Consider the following 23,570-nt stretch of genomic DNA (forward strand, 5'->3'; position numbering starts at 1 on the left):
ACTGTGATAAGAGACGGACGCGCAATCTTAGCAAGACTTTCTTATATAGGGAATGATTTTAACCTCATTAACATATACGGCCATGCCGACAGACAACTCAGGTACGAACTTTTAGAGGACATCCAGTCGCATATGCTAGGCCATCAACCACTAATCGTGGGAGGAGATTTTAATTGCATCCTAAGTAGGAAGGATAGAAAGAGGAATGATGAGGAGTTTAAAGTAGATAAAACATCAACTTTATTACAAGACATGTGCCGGACATTTAAACTGGTGGACTGTTTCAAATCCATACATCCAGGAGAGGAGGGATTCACCTGGTTCAGTAGTGACAATGCCAGAGCCTCTCGAATAGACTACATCTTTACGAGGGGTTTAGCACAGAGTGATGCAAGATTAATTCCAGTTTTTTTTTCGGATCACTTGCTACTGTCCTGCTCTTTCTCATTTCCTTCAGGTATGACTGTTGGGAAGGGTTTGTGGAAGTTAAACTACTCCCTGCTGGAGGATGAGGCTCTAGCCGCACAATACAGGGAGCTGTACAAAGACTGGCAGACCCTTCAAGACTCGTATGATTCACGAGCACAATGGTGGGAAATGACAAAGAAACGAACACAGACCTTTTTTAAAAATGCAGGGAAAAACAAGAAACTCAAAGAGATGAAACGCATGTCGGGACTACAAAGAAGACTCCAACGCTATTTCATCCTAACAGAAAAGGGGATGGACTTTAATGATGAAATCAAAGAGATCAAACAAGAACTAAACGCTTTGGCGGAAATAAAGAGCAAAGGCATCATAATAAGAAGCAGAGAAAGAGAAATAGAAGAAGGGGAAAAATGTACACGCTACTTTTTTAAAAAAATTATGGGCAAAAATGAGGGGATTTTTAAACTTCAAAACGAAAACGGGCAAATAACAAAGGAATGTAGTGAAATAACCAGATTGGTCGAAGACTACTACAAAAAATTATTTGAAAAGAAAGAAACATATGAGAATGAAATGGGGCATGTATTAGATCATATTTCAAGATCAGTGCGTCAAGACCCCTTTTTAACATCAGACTTTACCCAAGACCAACTGAATGATTGCATAAAGACTATGAAAAAAGGCAAATCACCCGGGGAGGACGGACTCAACCTCGAATTTTACCGGACTTTTTGGGATATTTTAGCACCAGATCTGTTAACTGTTTTTAACGAATTTTCCAGTCGAGACCATATGCCAGACAGTTTCAGAATCGGGATAGTTACTCTATTGCACAAAAAAGGAGACAAAATTGACTTAAAAAACTGGCGACCCATAACGCTTTTAAACGTGGACTGTAAAATTTTCAGCAAGCTTCTAGCAACACGAATGTCTGTTGTCTTGGGAGACTTGGTTGATCCAGACCAAACCTGTGCCATTGTGGGAAGAAAGATCAGCGACAGTCTCATGCTGATCCGTGACACCATTTGTTATGCAAGAGACAGAAACATGCGACTAGCGGTCCTAAACCTAGACTTTGAAAAAGCCTTTGATCGAGTCTCGCACCAATACCTCTTCAGGGTATTGCAAAAATGTGGTTTTCCCCAAAAATACATCAATTGGGTAGGACTGCTATACCGAGACATCTACAGCAAATTCATGATTAACGGGAATTTATCGGAAGCAATCGAGATCAACTGCGGTGTACGTCAAGGTTGCCCTATGTCTCCCCTTCTCTATGTTCTTTGCATTGAACCTTTGGCACAAATGTTAAGAAAAGATAGATTTGTCGAAGGCATCAATATCCCAGGAAGTGGGGGACAAATTACCAAGTGTGTTTTGTACATGGATGATTTTAATATTTTGTGTACTGACCGCGCATCTGTTGAAAGAGCCCTTGACTTGACTGACCTGTTTGGGAGGGCGTCTGGGTCAAGGCTAAATAGAGAAAAATCACAAGTGAAGTTTTATGGAATGTGGAAAGAGACAGAAAAGGCAGGACTCCCGCTGACGGTGTTAAAGACAGACCAGAAAATCCTAGGGATAAAATTCAATGTGGATGGAGGAGGCGAGACCAACTGGGATGACGTGACAAGGAAAGTTAAGCAAAAACTTGTTTTTTGGTCACTAAGAAAACTGACAATAGAGGGGAAGGTCCTAATCATCAAAGCGATCATCCTCCCAATGCTTTTGTCAATCAGTTTAATTTTTATGCCTAAAAGAAACGTGCTGTTACAAATGGACCGAGCCATCTTTCGCTTTGTCTGGGGCTCAAAGTGGGAAAGGATAAAAAGAGATACAATGAAAAAGAAAAAGGAAAAAGGGGGGAAAGGAGTGCCTGACCTCCAGCTTTTCCTGGGAAGCAAATATGTCTCTCTCCACTTCCAAAACGCTGTGGGCCCACCCAACAACCCGAAAAGTCAAGCAATGACCCGTTTTTGGATGGGCTCATATTTGCGGAAGCTAAAGCTTGTACCAGACAATCGTTTGATTCCAGTTTCGTTTAACTTGCCACCAACACATCTCTTTATCCGGGATTTTTTGAAGAAGTTTGATTTGGAAACACAAGAATGTCACACTTTACAAAACCACAGGGCCCTTATTGCTATTGTGCAAGAGCGAGCTACAGTAAGCCCTGTGCGGGGGCTTGCGTTTGGCGAATCCACAACGGTTTGGAGCAACGTCAATCATCCTGCCCTCCCAAACAGACTACGAGACTTGTCATGGATGGTGGCTCATGAAGTTCTCCCAGTCAGAGCTGTAATGCACCACAGAGGAATGTCAGCGACTTCGACGTGCCCTCAACCTGGCTGTGGCGCCCAGGAGTCGGTGAGGCACCTTTTTTGTGAGTGCAGCGCTGCCAAGGTCTTGTGGACAATGGCCGAACAACTAGGAAAGTTCCCGGACTTGCCAGCAGGAGAGGTCCCTGATGCACAGTACGTGCTTTACGGGGTGAGTCGGTCGAGGAGGCATCGGAACGACTTTGCCAGGGACTGGCTCACTCTCGCCGCCATCAAGGACGCCATCTGGACCTCCAGAAACCTGCTGGTATGGAGGTGCAGGCAGATCCCCCCCGTGGCTGTGCTCCAAATGGCTGCAGATACCATACAATCTGCGAGCGGCGGGCCTAGGACGCAGCCATAAAGAAGACTCGTCTGTACCCACCCGGAGGGGGGAGCCGGAGCTACACTGTGGGAGTCCCGGCAGCAACGGCCTGGGTTGTGGAACCCAGAAGGGAGAGGACCCACGCAGAATGGAAAGGACCCACACAGAGGACTGGAAGAATGCTGCTTGGGAGGGTGGGATGGCAGAGCTATGCCCTTGCACAATAGTATTGCCTTTTACACGCTGGTTAACTACTGTTAAAAGAAAATAACTCTGAAATTGTTTCATTGATGTTGAAAATGTCAGGAAAAAATGTTAAAACGTCATATCGTCACGTCATATTGTCAAATATAAAAAAAATGTGAATATGCTTGATGGCTGTGTTTTGCTGCTGTTGGTGTCAGTGGATTTGTTCAGACCGAGGACAATCGACTTTGGCCTGGACGGATCTATTGACACTAACAAAGATGTTATATAATGAAATTGTGAATATGTTTGATTTTCGAGAAGGTTTGTTCAAACCTCACTTTGTGTTTGCTGTTAAAAGCGTAATATTGGAATATAATATTGTGAATGTGCTTAATTGCTGTTGAGATTGTCATGATTGTTTTCTGTTTTTAGTGTCAATAAATTTGTTCAAACCAAAAAACATGAAAAGAGCCATATATGGCTCGTGAGCCATAGGTTATCGACCCCTGGATTAACTCAACCATCTTAATTGGACTCTTAGCCGTCAGAATAAGAATATGTTTAGGATTCTTTCCACCTTTTACATGTCCTTACAAAACCCAAATATCAGCATTAACGTGATCATAATCAGACTACTCCCTGCATCCAAAAGTATCTCTTGAACTATTTACACTAAAAACGTCAACCTCTTCATAATACTCCCGTTTTTATCGAGCGGTAAAAATGAGAGGTACACAAGAAACAATACAACATTCTAGCCGAGCGGAAGGAACGAGGTCAGGAGGGGGAGAAACCTCATCAAATGACTAAACAAAACCTATTATTTCATTCTTTCACACCACTATTTTGCAGTCTGCACTATTGTCCTCCCGAGTTGCAGGGCGCCGCTAGCCAGGAAATTGACATCAATGATGCTGAAACCTACAAGCTTCACGTCACAACTCAAGGCCAAATTCGTATTCAAAGTTGAAAATTCCAGCACGCGGACAGTAAACGGTGCCGCTGTCTGAGAAGTTTGCCACTAAACTACTGTAGTGTATATTCCGGAGTAGAGTTTATCTGTTCAAAAGCAGCACGCGCACATATAAGAATGGAACTCAATCTTGTCCATGTACAGGCCACTACGTAAATGCTACAGGAATACAGACGCTGCCCTACTTACGAACGAGATGCTTCAGTGCTATATTATTTATGTTTATGGTTTATATAAGTTACCTGTATTGTTTTGTCCTGAGAAATAAACATTTCATAAAATAATATGCTCTATAAAGATAAATAAAGCTCAGTTTAACTTACCTTTGGAAGATGAGCTTCAACAGTAAGGCGACTTCCTCCTCCGTGGTCCAAAGTGGCTGAAAAAAAGCGTTCCGACCATTTCATCAACCGCATCAAGCTTTCTTATTTCACTTTCATTACTTTACACTCTATACCAGGGGTCAGCAACCTTTTCGGTGTGGAGTGCCGCTTTTAAATTTCCTTGTAAATCAGTGTGCCACACGGAGATTAATGACTCTCATAAAAAAGTTTTATTATACAACAGAGCTGTCATTTTACACCAGTCCAAATATACAACATGGATATATATTTCAATCGTATAACTCAGTGTTTTTCAACCCTTTTTGAACCGAGGTACACTTTTATTTTTAAAAAAGATCCGTGGAACAACGTCCGTCAAAAATGTTTGAAAATGAAGTTATGACAAATATACCTCATAAGCAGATAATTGGTATATAAAAAGAAGATAATACTTAAAATAAAAAGGAATGATGTGCTTTATGTGATTATTTTTTACAAAGCAATCTTAAACCGCTTTGTTAAATGAAATGTTTTGCATTTAAATAGCGCTTTTCAAGTCAATGACTTCCCAAAGCGCTTTTACAATGTGCTCCACATTTCCCAATAGTGGCCTTGTATTGCAGCCATGTAAGACGCTAACTTGCTTATTGGGGGTATTAGGGGTTCAGTGTCTTACCCAAAGACACTTCGACATGTAACACGGACGAGCCGGGATTCGAACTGGGATCCCTTGATCCCAAGACGAGCTCTCTACCTCCTGAGCTACGACAAGATTTGTCAAAAGATGCAGGAATGCTTTTATGCAGACTTTTTTACCTGCCCCTGTGCAGTCATTCATCGTTATTGCCTCATCGTACTGCACAGGTCTTTTTATCAACTACGCTTAGAAGAACTTATTGTAAGAGGTAGAGGTATGTTAAATTTTGTTTTAGTGTTTGATTGTTTAACAAGAATCTCTCTCTCTCACTCTCTCTCTAACCGTATTCCATATGGTGTACTGTATACAGGGGGGGTATACTGTGTACGTTTTTGTTTTTGTTTTGTTTTTTAAGCATTTTTGAAGGGACGTCGTTACTTCGCAGATTTTCACTTTTCGCGGGTGGTTTTGGTCCCCATTAACCGCGATAACCGAGGGATTACTGTAATGAGAATCCTGTTTTTGCTTCCATCTGTTCATATCTTGACCACGTCTACTCTCCTCTCCTGGCTTTCGACTCGTTGCTGATCCCGACCACGATTTTTGCTCTCCTGTCATGACCCATTTTTTCCGTTCCCGACACCGCCATCGCTCGGCACGGAAGTGCCACTTCCGCGTTCAGAGTGACCTGCTTCCCGTGACCAGCGATCACCGGATCTTTCCTTTCTTCCCAATAAAACTGAGAGAAACGTACGTAAGTGGGTCCTGTCTCCGTTCTGGTCCTGACAGTAAGTCCAATGGTGGTAAGTAGGGGAGTGTCTGTACTCCAAAAACAAATATCAAGTGTTTAAAACAGACGCCTAATATATAACTTTACCTTAGAAAAGAGATAAAAAAATGTACATGTATTTATCCATATATGCGAAGGAGAAAAACTAGAAAGGTCTCCAGGCCCGGGCCCCTGTCCCTACTTTTGAACCGCACACGGCCTGCGTCTCCAAAAATGTGCCGACCCCTGTTCTATGGCATGCGGTGAAGTCCGTGGATCGGTAACGCTGTTTTACAATTGTGAGCGATGACTATTTGAGGCGATCCCGGCAAATTCCGTTTTGAGGTTGCCAACAGGATGCGGTGGCATGAGAAGACGTCATGTGTCAAAAGAAGGCATGCTCACTTAACCACGGAATTCACTTGCGTTCATACTAACTGTTTGTTTTATGGCAGAGGAGTGGCTTTTATACAAATAGTTGTGAGAATTGCCATTTTAGACCTGCGTTCTTGTTATCAGCTGCTCTTCGTTGGTTGGATTTTGCTCTGGGGGCTAGAAAACTTGGAATTTTCTTAGTATTACCGTCCGCAGTGTAAGAGTGGGCGGATCGTTATTGTCAAATATCAGTGTTATCGTACTCGGATTGGATCTATACTATTGTCTTAGAATTGATACTGATAAAAATGAACTCTAAGACCATGTTTTTATCCGGGGTTACAGAATCAGAGATCTTAGACGTGGTAAACAACTATAAAAAGAAAACGTCTGTGGTTGTTTTGACATCGAAATGGTACTAGTTAAGCAAATTATAAATAGCATTGTGAAACCATTGACATACATATGTTATCTATCATTTCTAACGGGCAAATTCCCAAATCAAATGAAAATAGCAACAGTTATACCACTATACAAAAATGGAAACAAACACATTTTTACAAACTATAGACCGCGGTGTATCTCTGCTTCCTCAGTTCTCTAAAATATTAGAGAAACTTTACAATAATAGACTAGAACAATTTATAGATAAATATAAATTGATAAATCAAAGTCAATATGGCAAACAGATCAGCAACAATTACTATTATTGATGCAGTAGAAGAAATCACCCATAGCATAGAAAAAAAGATATACGCAGTTGGGGTATTTATTGACTTGAAAAAAGCATTTGATTCCATTAATCATAATATACTATTAAAAAAACTGGAAAGATATGGCATCAGGGTCGTGGCTTTGCAATGGATTCAAAGTTATTTGACAGGTAGGAGGCAATATGTGAAAATGGGAGAGTTGTCATCTGAATACTTGGATATCTTTTGTGGAGTACCACAGGGTTCTATCCTGGGTCCAAAGTTATTTAATTTATATATTAATGATATTCTTAATGTTTCAAAACTATTAAAATTAGTAATATTTGCAGACACTAACATTTTCTATTCAAATTAACTATATTGATTTGGTAACCCGCATTAATCGCGAATTAATTAAACTAAAAGTATGGATGGGTATAAATAGATTATCTTTAAATTTAAATAAAACCAAAGTAATATTCTTTGGTAATCGCAAGGCAAATCAAAATTTAGAAGTAAAAATGGATGGTGCTACAATAGACACTGTATCAGAAATTAAGTTTTTTGGGGTCGTAATAGACGATAACTTAAGCTGGAAAACACATCAATCACGTTCGAAATAAAGTTTTCATTCATACTGTCTTCCCGTTTTAACTAGCACTATAATAATGATGTTAGTGTCGTAAGATACATACATTTGAACGTTCAAATTTGTTCCGATTGTGGTGACACTTTATTGGGTTTACTGATTTCATTTTCAAACTATTGTGAAATAAAAGGTACCGTATTTTCGGGACTATAAGGGGCACCCAATTATAACCCGCATTTTCACAAACACCGCTTTGCGAAAGATATGTAAGGCTCGTCGAACTATTAGGCAGAAAACTATATTAGGGAATCTGGTTTTACAACTAAAATGAATCGATTCATTTGTAAATGGTTACCATATGTAGGAGCTCTTTTTCTTTCCTCTCGTCTTTATCTCTCTGTTTTTTTCTCTGTCTCTCTTGCTTTTCTCTCTGGTTCTCTCTCTGTTTCACTTTGTCTCTTTCTCTTGCTGTCTCTTTTTTCTCTCATTTATTTCTTAATTTTTCTCTGTCTTGTCGTCTCTATTTTAGAACGTAGAGATGATGGACAAGAGTGGAACAGTGTGGCAGGTAAGTCAGTTGTTGTTTGCAGATGACACAGCGCTTGTGGCTGATTCTGAGGAAACATTGAGAAGGTTGGTAACGGAGTTTGGAAGAGTATGTGATAGGCATAAGTTATGTGTCAATGTTGGGAAGAGTAAAGTGATGAAGTGTTCACGTGATGGAGTGGGCATGACATTAGAAATCAGGTTTCATGGATGGGTGCTGGAAGAAGTCGAAAGCTTTAGGTACTTGGGTTGTGATGTGGCTGCAGTCGGTGGAATGGAGTGCGAGGTATTGCACAGAGTGAATCAAGGAAGCAAGGTTTTGGGTGCTCTGGGGAGAGTGATGAGCAACAAGAGTATGGTATGAGTATGGATGTTAAGAGGGGACTGTATGAGAGTGTGATTGTGCCGACTGTGTTGTATGGTGCAGAGACTTGGAGCCTGAACGCAGATTTAAGAAGGAAGTTGAATATTTTTGAGATGAAGTGTTTGAGGACTATGTTAGGAGTGACAAGATTGGATAGGTTGAGAAATGAAATTGTGAAAGACAGAACTGGAGTAGTCGTGGAACTGAGCAAGCGTGTGGATGAGAGAGTACTCGGTTGGTTTGGACACGTGGAGAGGATGGATGAGGAGCGAATGTTGAAGAGGATCTACAGAGCAGAAGTCAATGGAAGACTTCCAAGAGGAAGGCCGCGATTGACGTGGATGGATGGCGTTATGAGTGCACTGCAGGAAAGAGGTCTAAATATAATGGAAGCTAGAGCTCTTGTTGGTGATAGAAAGGAGTGGAGAGGTGTTGTGAAAGGATAGTGGGATTGTGGACGCGTTCTTAAGGATGGGCTGGGCACCCGTATGATGCGGCAGGGGTAAACCAGTGAAAGCTGTGGGGCCCTGCTGTTGAACAAGAGTGTGTTGTGTCACCCTGACCCGAGTGTCATGGCCGCTTTCTGGTGTCCCGTTTCATCTGGAGGGACGAAAGCATGACCAACTTAGGTATCGAGGTGCCTAACTTGTTTGGGTGTTAGGGCAATTGGGTTGGCCATGGTCCCAAAATGTTTGTGTGTTTTGTTTGCTATTTTTTCCCGCCCTTTTTTTCTTTGTTATTGTTGTGTTTGTCTTGCTGTCGGTCACCCCTCTTGAGGGATATGACCAAGGTAGATAGATAGATAGTCTTCTCTATTTTCCTCTCCTCTCTCCATTTTTCTGTTTCTCTCAGTTTTTCTTTTGCACCTCTCACTTTTATCTCTCGTTCTCTCTCTGTCTTTTTTCTTTCTCTCATTTATTTCTTAATTTCTCTCTCAGCCTCGTCCTCTCTATTTCCCTCTTCTCTTTCCCTTTATTTTTCTGTTCTCTCCCCGTCTCTCTTTTGTACCTCTCTTTTTGATAATCTTGGTCTCTTTCCCTTTGTCTCTCTTTTCTCTCTCATTCTTTTCTAAATTTCTCTCTGTCTCTCCCTCCATAATCATCTCTTCTCTTTCTATCTCTCTCTCTTATTCCGTTTTTCTCTCTGTCTCTTTTGAAGATCTTTTTACTGTCATTCTCTGTTTTTGTTTCTCTGTCTCTTTTCTCTCTCATTCCTTTCTTAATTTATTTCTGTCGCTCCGTGTCTATTTCGGTCTCTTGTTTTTTCTTCTCGTTCTCTCCTTTCTCTCCACTTCTTTACCTCTCTCTCCATTTGTTTTATCTCTCCCACATTTTTTATGCATTCCTGCTTTCTTTCTTTCTTTCACGCTCCTTCTTTCTCCCTTCCTCTTATTCATGGCTCTCTTTCTTTCGTTCTCCCTAAAGTCCGGCCCGGGAGAATGTTTTCTCTACCGTGTGGCCCCAATATCAAATGAGTTTCACACCCCCAGCTAAGAGAAAACGTTCAATACGAATAATTTAATTTCGTTTGATGGTAGGGTGATGTAGGGCAGTTAGTAAAAGCTCCACCGGGGGGAGCGCTATCACTGTCTATTGTTTTGGGTACTAATGTATAGGTTTTTGTCCATGTATTAGGCGCGTCGATATTTGGAATGATAGTATCGATCTGATCCGAGTAATTACACTGTAGTATTGAGCAATATCGATACTTTTTTGCTTGTAGACGTAAACTCAGCATAAAGATTTTAGGCAATAAAAAGTATATTCTATAAATAGGTACAATGCAAACTTTATCAGTATGAAAAATATTAATATCGCTATTATAACATTCCGTAGTCAAATATTTTGAAAATACCATCAGAAAGTGAAAATAGTGTAAGACATGCAATTTGAAAACCTTTTGTAGTATTGCAAATAAAATACTTCTACAACTACTGATCAGAAAAAAAGGTAACAGAGTCGCTCAAAAATCAATAATGTAACGAAAATACAAATACAGTACAACAATGTCAACAATACAACTAAAACCCCTATTAGGGCCTTGTTCCATCCAGGACCGTCCAGTGAATGTAACCGTGTAAAATTTTTACTCGAAAACACGCTAATGCCGACAGATGAAATTAAAAAAAAAAAAGTCTGCATACAAGCATTCCTGTATCTTTTAACAATTCTTGCCGTAATCAATTTGTTTCGCTCCATAACTCCTCTTTAAAAATAAACAGACCTGTCAGACTATATCCGATATGGCGGTTAGCCACCGACTTTTAGTATGACACCACTGTCGGCCAATTGCAAGTTTGTGTTCACGGTCCACAGCCCGCATTAGCCTATAGAGGCCTGTATTGATAAACAGATATCGCCTCATTTAGCTTTGAATAATTTCAGCCAGTAGTAACGGAATCAAATCAATATTGACACATTGGTTAGCCAATGAAATCTGAAATGAACAATACGCAGATATAAACTGTGTTCTCAAATTAAACCCCAGAATCAACGTGCGCAATGCCACTCGAGACTTGATTTTCGTGCACGATTGACTAACTTCTGGAAAAAGAAGTCAAACATTTACAACTGTTTGAAAACGTCTAAAAAAAGGGCCGAAGTAAAATACAAAGTTGCAAAACTTTAAGCGCTGTAAACTGGTCGTCTCCAAATGGCCACATTTAGAAACAACTAGACCTTTATTAAATGGTAAATGCATTTATATAGCGCTTTTCAAGTCAATGAAGACCTCCCAATGTGCTTCACACTTACCCATTCACACACACGCTAACAGCCATGCAAGGCGCCTACCTGCTTATTGGGGCCATTAGGGATTCAGTGTCTTGCCCAAGGACACTTTGACATATAACAAGGAGGAGCCTGGAATCGAATCTGTGACCTCTTGATCCCAAAATGAGTGCTCTACCTCCTGAGCTAATGCCACCCCTAGCAAACAAACTAGCCTAACGACAGAGACGAAACTACACATATTAACAAACAACCTTATAACCCAAAGCAAACTATGTTCTCAAATTAAACCCCAGAATCAACGTGCACAATGGCACTCGAGACTTGTTTTACGCGCACAACTCTTACGCACAATCGTTGACTGACTTCTGGAAAAAAGAAGTCAACCATTTACAACTATTTTAAAATGTCTAAAAAAAAAAGTAAAATACAAAGTTGCAAAACTGCTGTAAACTGGTCGTCTCCAAATGGCCACTTTTAGAAACTACTAGACCTTTATTAGCAAAAAATGTGTTAAATACAATGTTTGTTTTTTCAGATGGTGATCAAATTTGACCTGGGACCAGTTTTAAGCTATTTTCTCACCTGTTTTCTATGTTATACTCTTTAGCTGGCATTTAATTGCCACATAAATTCAGGCCTTCTATTTCTGTGTGTTCCGACTGAGACTAATCAATGTTAGTTGCACTTGCAGTGATTATTTCAGTTTAGGACACAATTTCAGTGTGTCACCTTTCAAAAAAGACCCAAAACGTCCATTTTATCCAAAGGCGTCAAGAACGGCATCCATTTTATTATGGGCATTTTAGGCGAATTTGACTAAAATGTTCGTCGGTGAGTATTTACGGTAATTTATAACTAGATAGTTACTTAATAGATAGTGCATTATTTTTATGTGTTAGTAATACGGGGGAAGAATTACTTTTAAGATAGGGTAAATGTAACTGTAGCTAATTACTTTTTACCTTTTAGCAACGCTAGGCCTCCATGCGTGTTGAGCGGGAAAGGGTGGGTTGAAGCGTAGGGGGTGGAAAGGGCGTGGTTATTCCTTAGTGACGCCCGCCTTCCCCTCATCCGATTGGCTCCCAGGCCAAAGCGCTGAGAAGTCGACGCGGCTGTCAATCAAACGCGACGTCCTCTGTTGGGGTTTGCGAAGACACCTCAGTCGCTCGCTTGGCCTTGTGGACTGAGGACGGGGACATAGCTCGGATCAAAACAGTCCACCCGTGTAAATATTTTGCGTGGATTATATGCAAATATCATTATTATCATCAGCAGAAGAAGCGCGCCACGGCTGGGTTTATTTTATTTTATTTGCGCGCACTCGTTTTCCGCCCGGTGCAGCGTGACTGACCCACGCATGAGATATATTCCTTTTTTGGGGAGGAAAACGGTTCTTGTGTTAGGTTTATTTTTTTTATTTTCATGAGTATCCTTTTTTTTATTGTTGCATGTCAGAAGAGGAGGATTTACGGTTCGCCGGCCCTGCGGCTGTTTGTGTGCCCCCCTCCCCTCCATTCCCTGCCCGGGACTAATTAATCGGAGGCATGTGGACTCACGGCGGGATTAGACATCTCTGCCTCGCGGCGTGCCTTCTGTTGACGTTGTGGGCCAAGGTAAGAAACAACCGCTTTTTCTGCTTTGCGATTTCAATATAAAGCATAAGGTACAGCGTCGGTGCATGCAAACCTAAAACGAGGGGGGAATAAAGCCTTCTCCGAAACTAATTATCTGCCGATAAATCGAAAATGAAGGCGTGACGTACTTTGCATTTAAAAAGACGAATCCGTAAAGCAAGTTTTGCAAATGTCATCTACTTGTTTTAGAGTTTATCGACGCCAGGATTTACAATCGTCTCTATTAACTCCCTCCCTAACCTTTCCTTGCTACCAATTAACACGAGGGCTGATATAAACAACCCCCTCCCTCCACACGCGCAGGCACCTCAGTCCCAATTTTGGAGCTTATAAATTAGTAATTGGTTAATTAGTTAAGGCGGCAACTAACATCTAATTAAAGTGAGTGTAGTGATCATCGGGGGCGGTTTTAGGTTTTGTTTTGGGGGGTGCTGAGCACCCAGAGTGTCTGACTTGTTTAAAAAAATGTTTTCAAGTCAAGTCGTGTTTATTTGAGACGCCTTTAATCACAAGGAGTCTCGAATGGCTGCACCGACCACAGGCTATTGCAAACTACAGACAATTATGACACCATCCCCTGATCTAAAACCGACATGAGAGCAAGGAAAAACTCAAAAACCTCCGTCAAAGTAAGTCAAGTTTATTTGTGACTCCCTTAATCCCAAGGCGTCTCGAATGGCTGCACCTACAACAGGCTATTACAAACTACAAACTCTTATGACACCATTCCCTGATCTAAAACAGACATGAGGGAAAGGAAAAACTCAAAAACATCAGTCAAGCCGGTTCAAGTCATGTTTATATGTCTAACCCGTAATCACAAGGAGTCTCAAAAGGCTGAACAGATCACAGACTATAATCACACCATCCTCTGATCTAAAACCTACATGAGGGCAAAGAAAAAGTCAAAAACCTCAGCCTTTCACTTAAAGCCCCAGTGTGTAATATTTGACTACTAGGGGGCACCGTTTTCTAATGCGAGCGAAAACCAGTTCCAAATGATTACTGCGTAGTAGCTAGATGCCGGAAAAACATGGCTACTAGGTAGAAATTCCACTATGACAAAGAAATACACATTTCTCCACCTTTATTTTTTTTAAACAAAAATAACATTCTGAGGCAGCACGGCGGCACAGTGGTTAGCACGTTTGCGCCACAGATCTGTGAATGAGCAAGCGAGTTGTCTGTTCCTGTGTGCCCTGCGATTGGCTGGCAACCAATTCAGGGTGTCCCCTGCCCACTGCCCGATGATTGCTGGGATGGGCTCCAGCACCCCGCGACCCTAATGAGGATAAGCTGTGCAGCTAATGAGATGAGATAAAATTTTGAGTTTTCACTTGCCTGCATGATGTTTTAAGATCGGGGGATGATGTCATTGTAACCTGTCTAGTCCTTTGAGATATTTTGTGATTAAGAGCATCACAAAAAAATGGGACTTGCACTGAGCAGAAACAGTATTACTACGCCATTTTTTTTTCATTTATTTATAAAAAAGTAAAACTAGGACTAATATCAGGTGATGATAACAAAGTCATGGTATTGGATGCTATGATAGTTATTCAGCATAACCATTGTGTAAGATACTCTCATTGTAACACACCTGAGCCTCTACAGCAGGGGTCGGGAACCTTTTTGACTCAAGGAGCCATAAAAGCAAAAAATATTAATTTTATTTTGGGAAAGAGCCACACCATATATTATGAGACAAATTTACTAAATTGCTAAACCGGCGCCCCAGACAAAAGCTTAGTCTTCAGCACATTTATTTTTGATGATTTGATAAAAATTATGAAAAGAGAATAATGCCAGAGCCCCTGTCCCAAATTCAACAAACAGACCACTTTAAACTTGTCTCTTTCTTGCAATTACTCAAGATCGGTTAAACTCCTTTTGACCCTTTTTTTCATACATATTGGTTTCAAAACCAGATCCAAGCATTTATTTTGTAAAAACGTCACAACATTCTGAGAATAGGGAGCCTTATGTGCTTACCTTTGGCGAGAGATGGGAGGGAATGCTTGTACTTTTTGCATAGCTCCACCCATCCCTCCCACTCACCCAATCAAATGACTAAGTTCTCTTCCGGTGTTTTGGTGTATTTACAGTTCTGTGGATTCATCATAAGGTATCTGAACACTGAACACAGATTATGTAGTGAACTTTTAAATAAAGGATTCTTTAGTATTGTACAGCCAAAACGAGTTTTTTTCCCCCCTTTTTTTTTGTGTGACACCTTGACTGTAAATTGTAGTGAAAAACGTGCCCTATATATACTGCGAAGTGTTACCTTAAAAATTAGCTTTGGTTTGGCTTTACGTGTACCTGAATAGGATAGACTATTCCGGTTTTGAACAAGATGGAGAAATTTTGCATGCAATCAAATTGGTCTCTGAGCCACAGATACTCATAGAAAGAGCCATATATGGCTCGCGAGCCATAGGTTCCCGACCCCTGCTCTACAGTGTTCCGAAAGAGGAACAAGGTGAGCGGTGCTACGGAGAAAATAGACAGAACCATTTCAAGGCAGTGGAGTATTTCCCTACGCTGCGTTGTTCACACTTTTTGTTACTAATTAGCGCAAATGGCACCCAGTTTGATTTGCATGTTTAAAATAACAACTTATTATATTTTTGCTTTGTTTTCACTATGTTATTACCAGGTTAATTCTTGGAAGTGGGGTTAAATAGTCCGTCAACCAGTAAAAATACAATGACCCAGCACTGGTTAGCTGTTTTCAGAATAGATCCACAGGCACCTCCGCGTTCTCCAGGGGGCATTCTGGTGCCCATGGGCACCGCGTGAGAGACCCGTGGCCTAAGTTCTAATAATGGCGCAATGTAATGAAGTGCAATAACATTAATCCGCAACAAAAATCCCCAAATAAGATGCTATGCATCTAGTTTGTGCAGTAACATTTAGGAGTAAAAAAATATTGGTTTTGTACTCCGTTATGGTGGTAATAATATCCCTGAGAATGACTTCTTTACCCTGGATCGCCAAGTTTAATCTTGTTGCATACATCCATCCCTTACCTGCTCCGCTTATCCTCAGTAGGGTCGCGGGGGTGCTGGAGCCCATCCCAGCTATCTTCGGGCAGTGGACAGGGGACACCCTCAACTGCTTGCCAGATGGTCGCTGACAGACAACTCACTCGCTCATTCACACCTAGGGACAATTTGGACCGGCCAATTAACCTAACTTTCATGTTTTTGGAATGTGGGAGGAAACCGGAGTGCCCGGAGAAAACCCACGCATGCACGGGGAGAACATGCAAACTCCACACAGGAAGGTTCGATCTCATGACCTCAGAACTCTGCCGCTCTAACCACTCATCCGCTGTGTCGTTGCATACAGAGCTTCATGAAGTTGATATCAATTCCATCTTAATAATATAAAATATTTTGATTGTTGTTATAAATCCATAAATGAACCTCCGCCCAGTTTTTAGGAACAGGCAAATAAATTCAAATAAAATAACGTTTCGTATCCCTGCAAACCAAGAACAGGCTCTTTAACAGCAGTTAAATGAAATGAATATGATGTGGATTTTGTGAAGTACATTCAGTGGGCCACTGCAAAGGTCTCCTTTATACGGGGTTCGTACGGGTGCTTGAAATCCGGGAAAATGCTCGAATTAGAATTGCCTTTATTGTCATTTTCAATGGTCAACCCGGTCACTGCGGAGGATGTCAACGGGTAATCGTTTCCACTCTGCGGCTCGAATCGCCTTCTTGTTCCGTGTTGGAACAAGTGTCTCCCCAGTCAAGAGCATTTGGACTGAGGGCCCACACTGCAGTGACCAAACCTCTCATAGCCCAAAAAGTTAAAAGCTAGACTGAGCTTTGCGCAGGAGCATATTTTGTGGACAGAGAAATGGTCCAGCGTTCACTTTAAACGATGAAAGCAAATTTAATTTATTTGGATCCAATAGGAAGCATTATGTTCTGGAACACATTAGAGAAAAAATTAACCCAAAGTGTGTAGAAAAAAAAGTCAGTGAAAGGTGGAGGAGGAAGTGTCATGGTTTGGGGCCCGTTTTCTGCAGCAGGAAATCAAGTTAATCGGTCGGGTTCAGGCTGGCTCTGGCTTTTATACAGGTCGGGTAGGGCTGGAGTGAATGCAAATGTGTATTACAACCTGTATACAAATATTTGTTTTTGTGTGAAATACCTTCAGTCTTTTTGTGGAAATAAGGGTTGTAGGGCAAAGATATCGACAGAATAAAATATGATTTAACTGTGGAACAGTGAAAACGGTAATATTTGAAAATTTATATATTATTCAATTTTTACTTTCAGTACTTGAAGTAGTTTTGGGTTGTACTGGTTATTTTGTTTTTGGATAATAGATATTTTACTATCTCTGTTTTATACTGCACAATCTTTTCATTCAATACATTTGAGGTTATTTTGTCGGTTTTGGATGACAGCTTGTTCTGTGTGTGGACGGCTGATTTAAACTCCTTAACAGAAGATGGCGATAATTGACTGCAAATCTGGGTTGAAACACCATAGAAAAAGTCTAAAAAAGTTGGTTTACACGTTGATGATCATGGTGAAATGCAGATGCAGTGGAGAATATGAGATATGGATTTTATTGTATTGAACACAAACTATGTCTAATTTTACACCTAAATGTCGCTGTAATGTCCATCTCTATCTATCTCTCTCTCTATCCTTCTCTATCTCGGCGTATTTACCATATTTATTCGTGTATAACACGCACCCCTGAATTTTGATTAAAAATCTTCTTTTACTTTGTCTCAGCTCAAACTTAACATTTTAAAGAGGTAAACGTTGTTGAATATTCTCTAGAATGACTAAAATTATTTATCGACAATGTAAACTATCTAGATAGATAGATGTCTAGATACATCTATCCAGACATCTATCTAGACATCTATTTGGTGACCAGTCGCCTCTAAAATGAGTTGTTGCAGCCCTAATAAGGGTGCGAAGCAATTCTACGCACGGTGTGTAATCTTATGCAACGTTGTTGTTTCCAGGCCTCACAGTCGACAGGCTATTTCGAGGTGCAGCTGATCTCGGTGGAGAATATCAACGGGGAGCTAGCGAGCGGAGAATGTTGCGACGATCCCCGGGACCCCCGTTTTGAATTCCGTTGCGAGGTTGACCACTGCGACACGTACTTCAAGGTGTGCCTCAAGGAGTACCAACTGAATCTCCAAACCGCAGGGCCCTGCATCTACGGGGCCAGGTCCACGCAAGTTCTCGGTGGAAATATCTTGAATTTTCGCAAAGACGACAACACCGTCAGTGACGCGGGCAGGATTGTCATCCCTTTTCAATTTTCGTGGCCGGTAAGTAAGAGATTTTTTCGGTTGCAATTTGTGATGGGGGTTTACGTGGCCTTATCCGGTCGACTACATAATACTATTATAGAAATACTGCAAAATTACTACATAGCTAAATATCAAATGTTGTGCTTAATGCGGGAACCTAATCAGTTTGCTTTAAATCTGAAAAGCAAAAGGAAACGACACATATGTGCCACAACAATACTACTACAGTAATACTAAAGCACAAAATTACTACAGAAATACTACAACAAGAAAACTGTAAAATACTACGAGAGAAATACAACTAGATTAATACTGCAGAATACTACTAATGCGGCAAAAATTCCAAGATAGAAATACTACTGCAGAAATAATACAAAATTACAACTAGAGTAATACTAAAAAAAACTACAGAAATACTACAACAAGAAAAATACAAAATACTATGAGAGAAATACAACTCGATTAATACTTGAGAAAAACTGCAGAAATACTACTAATGTTACAAAAATTCTACGACAGAAATACTACTGCAGAAATACTACGAAAATACATCTAGAGTAATGCTAAAAAAACTACAGAAATACTGCAAAATTACTACATAACTAAATATCAAATGCACAAAAATACTACTGAAATACTACAAAATACTACGAGAGAAATACAACTAAATTAATACTTGAGAAAAACTGCAGAAATACTACTAATGCGACAAAAATTCTAAGTCAGAAATACTACTGCAGAAATACTATGAAATTACAACTAGAGTGATACTAAAAAAAACTACAGAAATACTATGACAAGAAAACTACAAAATACCACGAAATACAACTAGATTGATACTTGAGAAAAACTGCAGAAACACTACTAATGCGACAAAAATTCTACAACAGAAATACTATTGCAGAAATACTACGAAAATACAACTAGAGTAATGCTAAAAAAAAAAAAACTACAGAAATACTGCAAAATTACTACATAACTAAATATCAAATGTTGTGCTTAATACGGGAACCTTATCAGTTTGCTTTAAATCTGAAAAGAAAAAGGAAATGGTGAAGATGTAATACTAAAATACAAAAATACTACAGAAATACTCCAACATCAGAACTCTAAAATACTATGAGAGAAATACAACTACGGAAATACGACTAGATTAATACTTGAAAAATACTGCAGAAATACTACTAAAATACTACTACAATAATGTTACAAAAATTATAAGACAGAAATACTACTGCAGAAATACTACGAAAATACAACTACAGTAATACAAACAAACTACAGAAATACTGCAAATATACTTCAAAGCTAAATATCCAATTTTGTGCTAGAAAGGGGGACCATATCAGTTTGCTCTAAATCTGAAAAGAAAAAGGAAATGGTGCAGATGTAATAATAAAATACAAAAATACTACAGAAATGCTACAACAGCAGAACTACGAAAATACTATAAGATAATTACAACGACAGAAATACAACTAGATTAAAAATAATCAACACTGCACTGATTTCCTCTGGCTCCATATTTCTCCACACACTCAAAATAAATTAAACAAAAAGTACAATTCAAATTTCAAAGTTCTTTTCTGATTAGCCTATTAATATGTAGCGTTTTGGATTACATTCAACATATACTGTATATGTATTATTTGACCTCTAGATGTCGCTGTATCGCGGTGTGCAACTAAAAACGAGTGCGACAAAGCACAAAGAAGAATACAAACTACGGAGACTCAAAGTGACCAATTCTTATCAGTCGGCTAGCTGGGTTGCCTACTGTGCTCATTGTCCCCCCCCAGCTGGATTTTTGTTTGTTGCCGGAATGGTTCATTGTTGTTGGCTCCCTGTTATCCCGGCTGCCTACTGCATGGTTTTTGTCGGCCAGCCTCCCGTTTTTCAGCCGTTTTAAGCAGCCGACGAGGCTGCCGTGTCTCGGTTTAGCCCCTGTTAGCTCTCTGTGTGTTACTTTTACCAGTTCGCCCCATTTTAGCTGATCGCCATTGCTGCACCCACCTGTGACACAACACCTTGGCATTCTCCACAGAATCGACAAAAACTTTGTTTAAAACACTCAAAACTTTTTCGACTAGAAGTAAACCAGTATGGTGACTGTCTTGCTCGGGTGCTGGTGTTCCTCACATGATGTCACAGCTCAGAGTGTCTTCAAAATGCATTATCTCAGAACATATTGGAATACACTGATGAAAAGTACTATTTTCTTGCATTTTGTATGTTTTAGAATTTTGGTATCCCTTTATAACTCCTCCGTAGTAAAAAAATGGCAGAAGAAAAGCCTTCCGACCATTTTCTCAACCGCATCAAGCTTTCTTATTCCACTTTCGCTTCAAAAGAAACAGCTCTATTTTGTATGTTTAAGTTTTTTAGAAGTATGTTTAAGGCTTGTATACGTATCTTGTATTGTTTTGTACTGAAAAATAAACATTTCAATCAATAATATGCTATTTAAAGATAAAGTTTAACTTACTTTTGGAAGTTGGGCTTCAAGAGTTAGGCGACTTCATCCTCCGTGGTAAAAAGTGGCTGAAAAAAAAAGCGATACAACCATTTTCTCAACCGCATCAAGCTTTTTGATTCCAGTTTCATTTAAAAGAAAAAAACGGTTCGCCTCTTCTTTACACTTTACATCAACCATATCAAATGGATGCACAAGATATTAAACAATAAAACGTCAAAGTTCTTAGCGCGCTTGAGATAAAGTATAGTATGTTTACACAACTATGAAGAGGAAGCCGGATTTCTTCTTCGAGGTGGATGCTGGGTGACCTCTCACAGCGCCACACGTCGATAGTGGCGGAAAGAGGCACTACAGTAATGTCCCCTACTCGGAAAAAGGTGCACACAATACAAAATCTTAAAACTTAAAACAATGTCCGGATATTATTCGACATTCCGAAAAAAATGTTCCTATCTACCGTTTTTCTTAAGTTGAACGATCGTAAGTATGTTTTAGAATTTGGGTATCCCTTTAAAATTCATGTTTGCCTAACACTTCTTGACCAAACCGCAGCAACATTTTTCTTATCACTGTTTTTTGGAGTATCCGTAGCAGCAAGTAATATTTGTTACCACTATAAGGTGCTAAATAATGCACGCTGTCCCTTCAAAGGGAGAACAGTATTTTTACTTGAAGTTGTTTTTGTTTTGCTGGTCATTTTGTTGTTGTTTATTGTTTGTTTTTTAAAATATGATATATTTTTTTAAAATTTGGGTCACAGCTAGTAAGTAGGGAGAAATTTGGGGTCCTGAAGTCATACCCTGTTGAGAAAACCACTGCTCTAGAACAGGGTAACCTGAACCGGACCCCACCCGCGCTGCAATTTCCACCCTGATGCAGAAACGGTTTTGACAAGCAAGCGGAGGCCAGCCCCGTGTGGTGCATTGTGGTCCCCCGAGTTGGTGCTTTTGTTTTCTGGGCTCAATTCCCTGACCTAGTCTGGTGCGCTTCTCCAGTCCTCAACAGACGATAATAACTTGTGAGTGGGCCTCACTTTGGAGTTTCCTCCCCTGCTGTGGGTGCCAGGTGGCCCCTTCAAGGAAACTAAGCCGGTCCCACTGTAAAAGGTCGAGGGATGACAATTTAGCCCGGCGAATTAGGTGTCCTCATTTGTCCTCGTTTGATTTATTCTCCGAACGGCTTACTTTGATTATAACGGTGCTGTTCGGGGGTTGGGGTGTTTGCCGCCTGTAGAATCGACGCTTTTTGATACATATATTGTTTGTATTACTGTATTTTGGACATACTTTTGTTTTATGGTAGTAATAAATACAGTTATTGTAATAGTGGCTGAGCATCTACACCTGTATTTAACCTTCTCCCTCCAGACAAATTTTTCAACTGATGGGATTCATAAAATATGATGTTCACAGACGCTCCCTTACTTATGAAACGAGATTGTTCGTAAGTTGCTTCAGCGCTATATTTAGTTTGTTAAAGGCTTGTTTAAGTAACCTGTATTGTTTTGTACTGAAATATAAACATTTCATAAAGTAATGCTCCATAAAGATGATTAAAGTTTAACTTACTTTTGGAAAATGGGCTTCAAGAGGTCCTCCTCCGTGGTAGTTTGGACGAAAAAAAAAAAAAATCAAACCATTTTCTCAACCGCATCAAGCTTTCTTATTCCACTTTCGTTTCAAAAGAAACGGCTCATCTCTTCCTTACACAATACACCAACCATATTAACGTGCTGGAGACACAGTATACAATGTTTACACACGAACTAGGAAGAGGAAGCCGGATTTCTTCTTTGGTGTGGAAGCACTACAGTACTGTCCTGTACTCTGAAAAAGGTGCACACAATACAAAATCTAACTTACAGCAATGTCCGTATATTTTTAGACATCCCGAAAAAAAATGTTCCTATCTACCGTTTTTCTTAAGTTGAATGGTCGTAAGTAGGGGAGCGTCTGTATTCCTTCCTGGCCTTTAAGGGACATTAATTAGCGTTTGCTAGTAAATTATATCTTCTTTCATTGATAACAACACTATTTAAATAGATAGATAGAGAGATACTTTACTCATCCTCGTAGGGAAATTCACACTTCCAGCAGTATCCTTGTGTTAAAAAATAAAATAATAATAAAATAAAATAAATAGAATACAGAAATACTCTATATCAACACGTTACATTGGGTATTTAAATAGTGCTACATAAGATACACACTGTAATAAAAATTGGGTAATATGCAAATGTGGGGGTGGGGTTTAATGTGGGCTTTATTCGCCCTGGTGGAGTTAAAGAGCTTCATGGCATGAGGAAGAAATGATTTGAATAATAAGCAAAAATACTTGAACGATGATAAAAAGATACATTTTAGAATATTTGTGAGTTAAGAAGTGTGTATTTTTATTAGACACTTTGAGGGAGCTGCCATGACTGTCCACCATCTTGCTGATACCCCCAAAACCAAAAACCTTTTAAAGGCTGGGCAGAAACAATGAGAAGAAAAATGGCCTGTTTTGATGACTTTGACACTCCGTAGTTTGTATTCCTTTCTTGGCACTACGCAATAATGTCCCTTTCAAATGTAATCCCTTCTAATGTAATGGGTTTGTTTCTTTAGAATTTTGCCAGTTGGAATTAAATTCAACTTTTTTTCTACTTTTCTAATTTTCTTTTTTCTTTTTAAAATTTCAGTTGGAGTGAATCAATTCACATTAAACGTAAGCGAGCCTTTGCCTTCCTTCACCTCCGACGGGATTTAGCACGAAGCGGTTCCCTTTTTTTTCCCATTTTGCACATTCGAAAGAAAGGAGAGGTTGTAAAGACGGGAGCTCTTTTGTCCTTCTGCGCCCACGATTTTTGTAGCCGCTAGCCAGATTTTAGCGCTTTACACGCTAACACTACGTAG

The 23,570-nt window shown here is 39.9% G+C and overlaps 2 protein-coding genes across 4 annotated transcripts in view; one reads left to right on the plus strand and one right to left on the minus strand.

The window, feature by feature from the left end:
- Positions 1 to 12,391, minus strand: part of LOC148346491 (uncharacterized) — a 63,344-nt gene extending 50,953 nt beyond the window's left edge. For both annotated transcript variants that reach the window (XM_088324803.1, XM_088324802.1), the window contains exons 1-2: positions 12,224 to 12,391; positions 4,558 to 4,613 (exon numbers count right to left, since the gene is read on the minus strand). In XM_088324803.1, the coding sequence (XP_088180929.1) occupies positions 4,558 to 4,613; positions 12,224 to 12,332 (165 nt within the window). In that variant the 5' untranslated portion in view covers positions 12,333 to 12,391. The remainder of the gene's footprint in view (positions 1 to 4,557; positions 4,614 to 12,223) is intronic.
- The window catches only part of jag2b (jagged canonical Notch ligand 2b), a 125,308-nt gene continuing 114,126 nt past the window's right edge, over positions 12,389 to 23,570 (plus strand). For both annotated transcript variants that reach the window (XM_088324799.1, XM_088324800.1), the window contains exons 1-2: positions 12,389 to 12,874; positions 17,901 to 18,215. In XM_088324799.1, the coding sequence (XP_088180925.1) occupies positions 12,806 to 12,874; positions 17,901 to 18,215 (384 nt within the window). In that variant the 5' untranslated portion in view covers positions 12,389 to 12,805. The remainder of the gene's footprint in view (positions 12,875 to 17,900; positions 18,216 to 23,570) is intronic.

The sequence above is a fragment of the Urocampus carinirostris genome, chromosome 20 (genome assembly GCF_059441175.1).
Source record: "Urocampus carinirostris isolate Australia breed hairy pipefish chromosome 20, RoL_Ucar_1.0, whole genome shotgun sequence".
NCBI lineage: Eukaryota > Metazoa > Chordata > Actinopteri > Syngnathiformes > Syngnathidae > Urocampus > Urocampus carinirostris.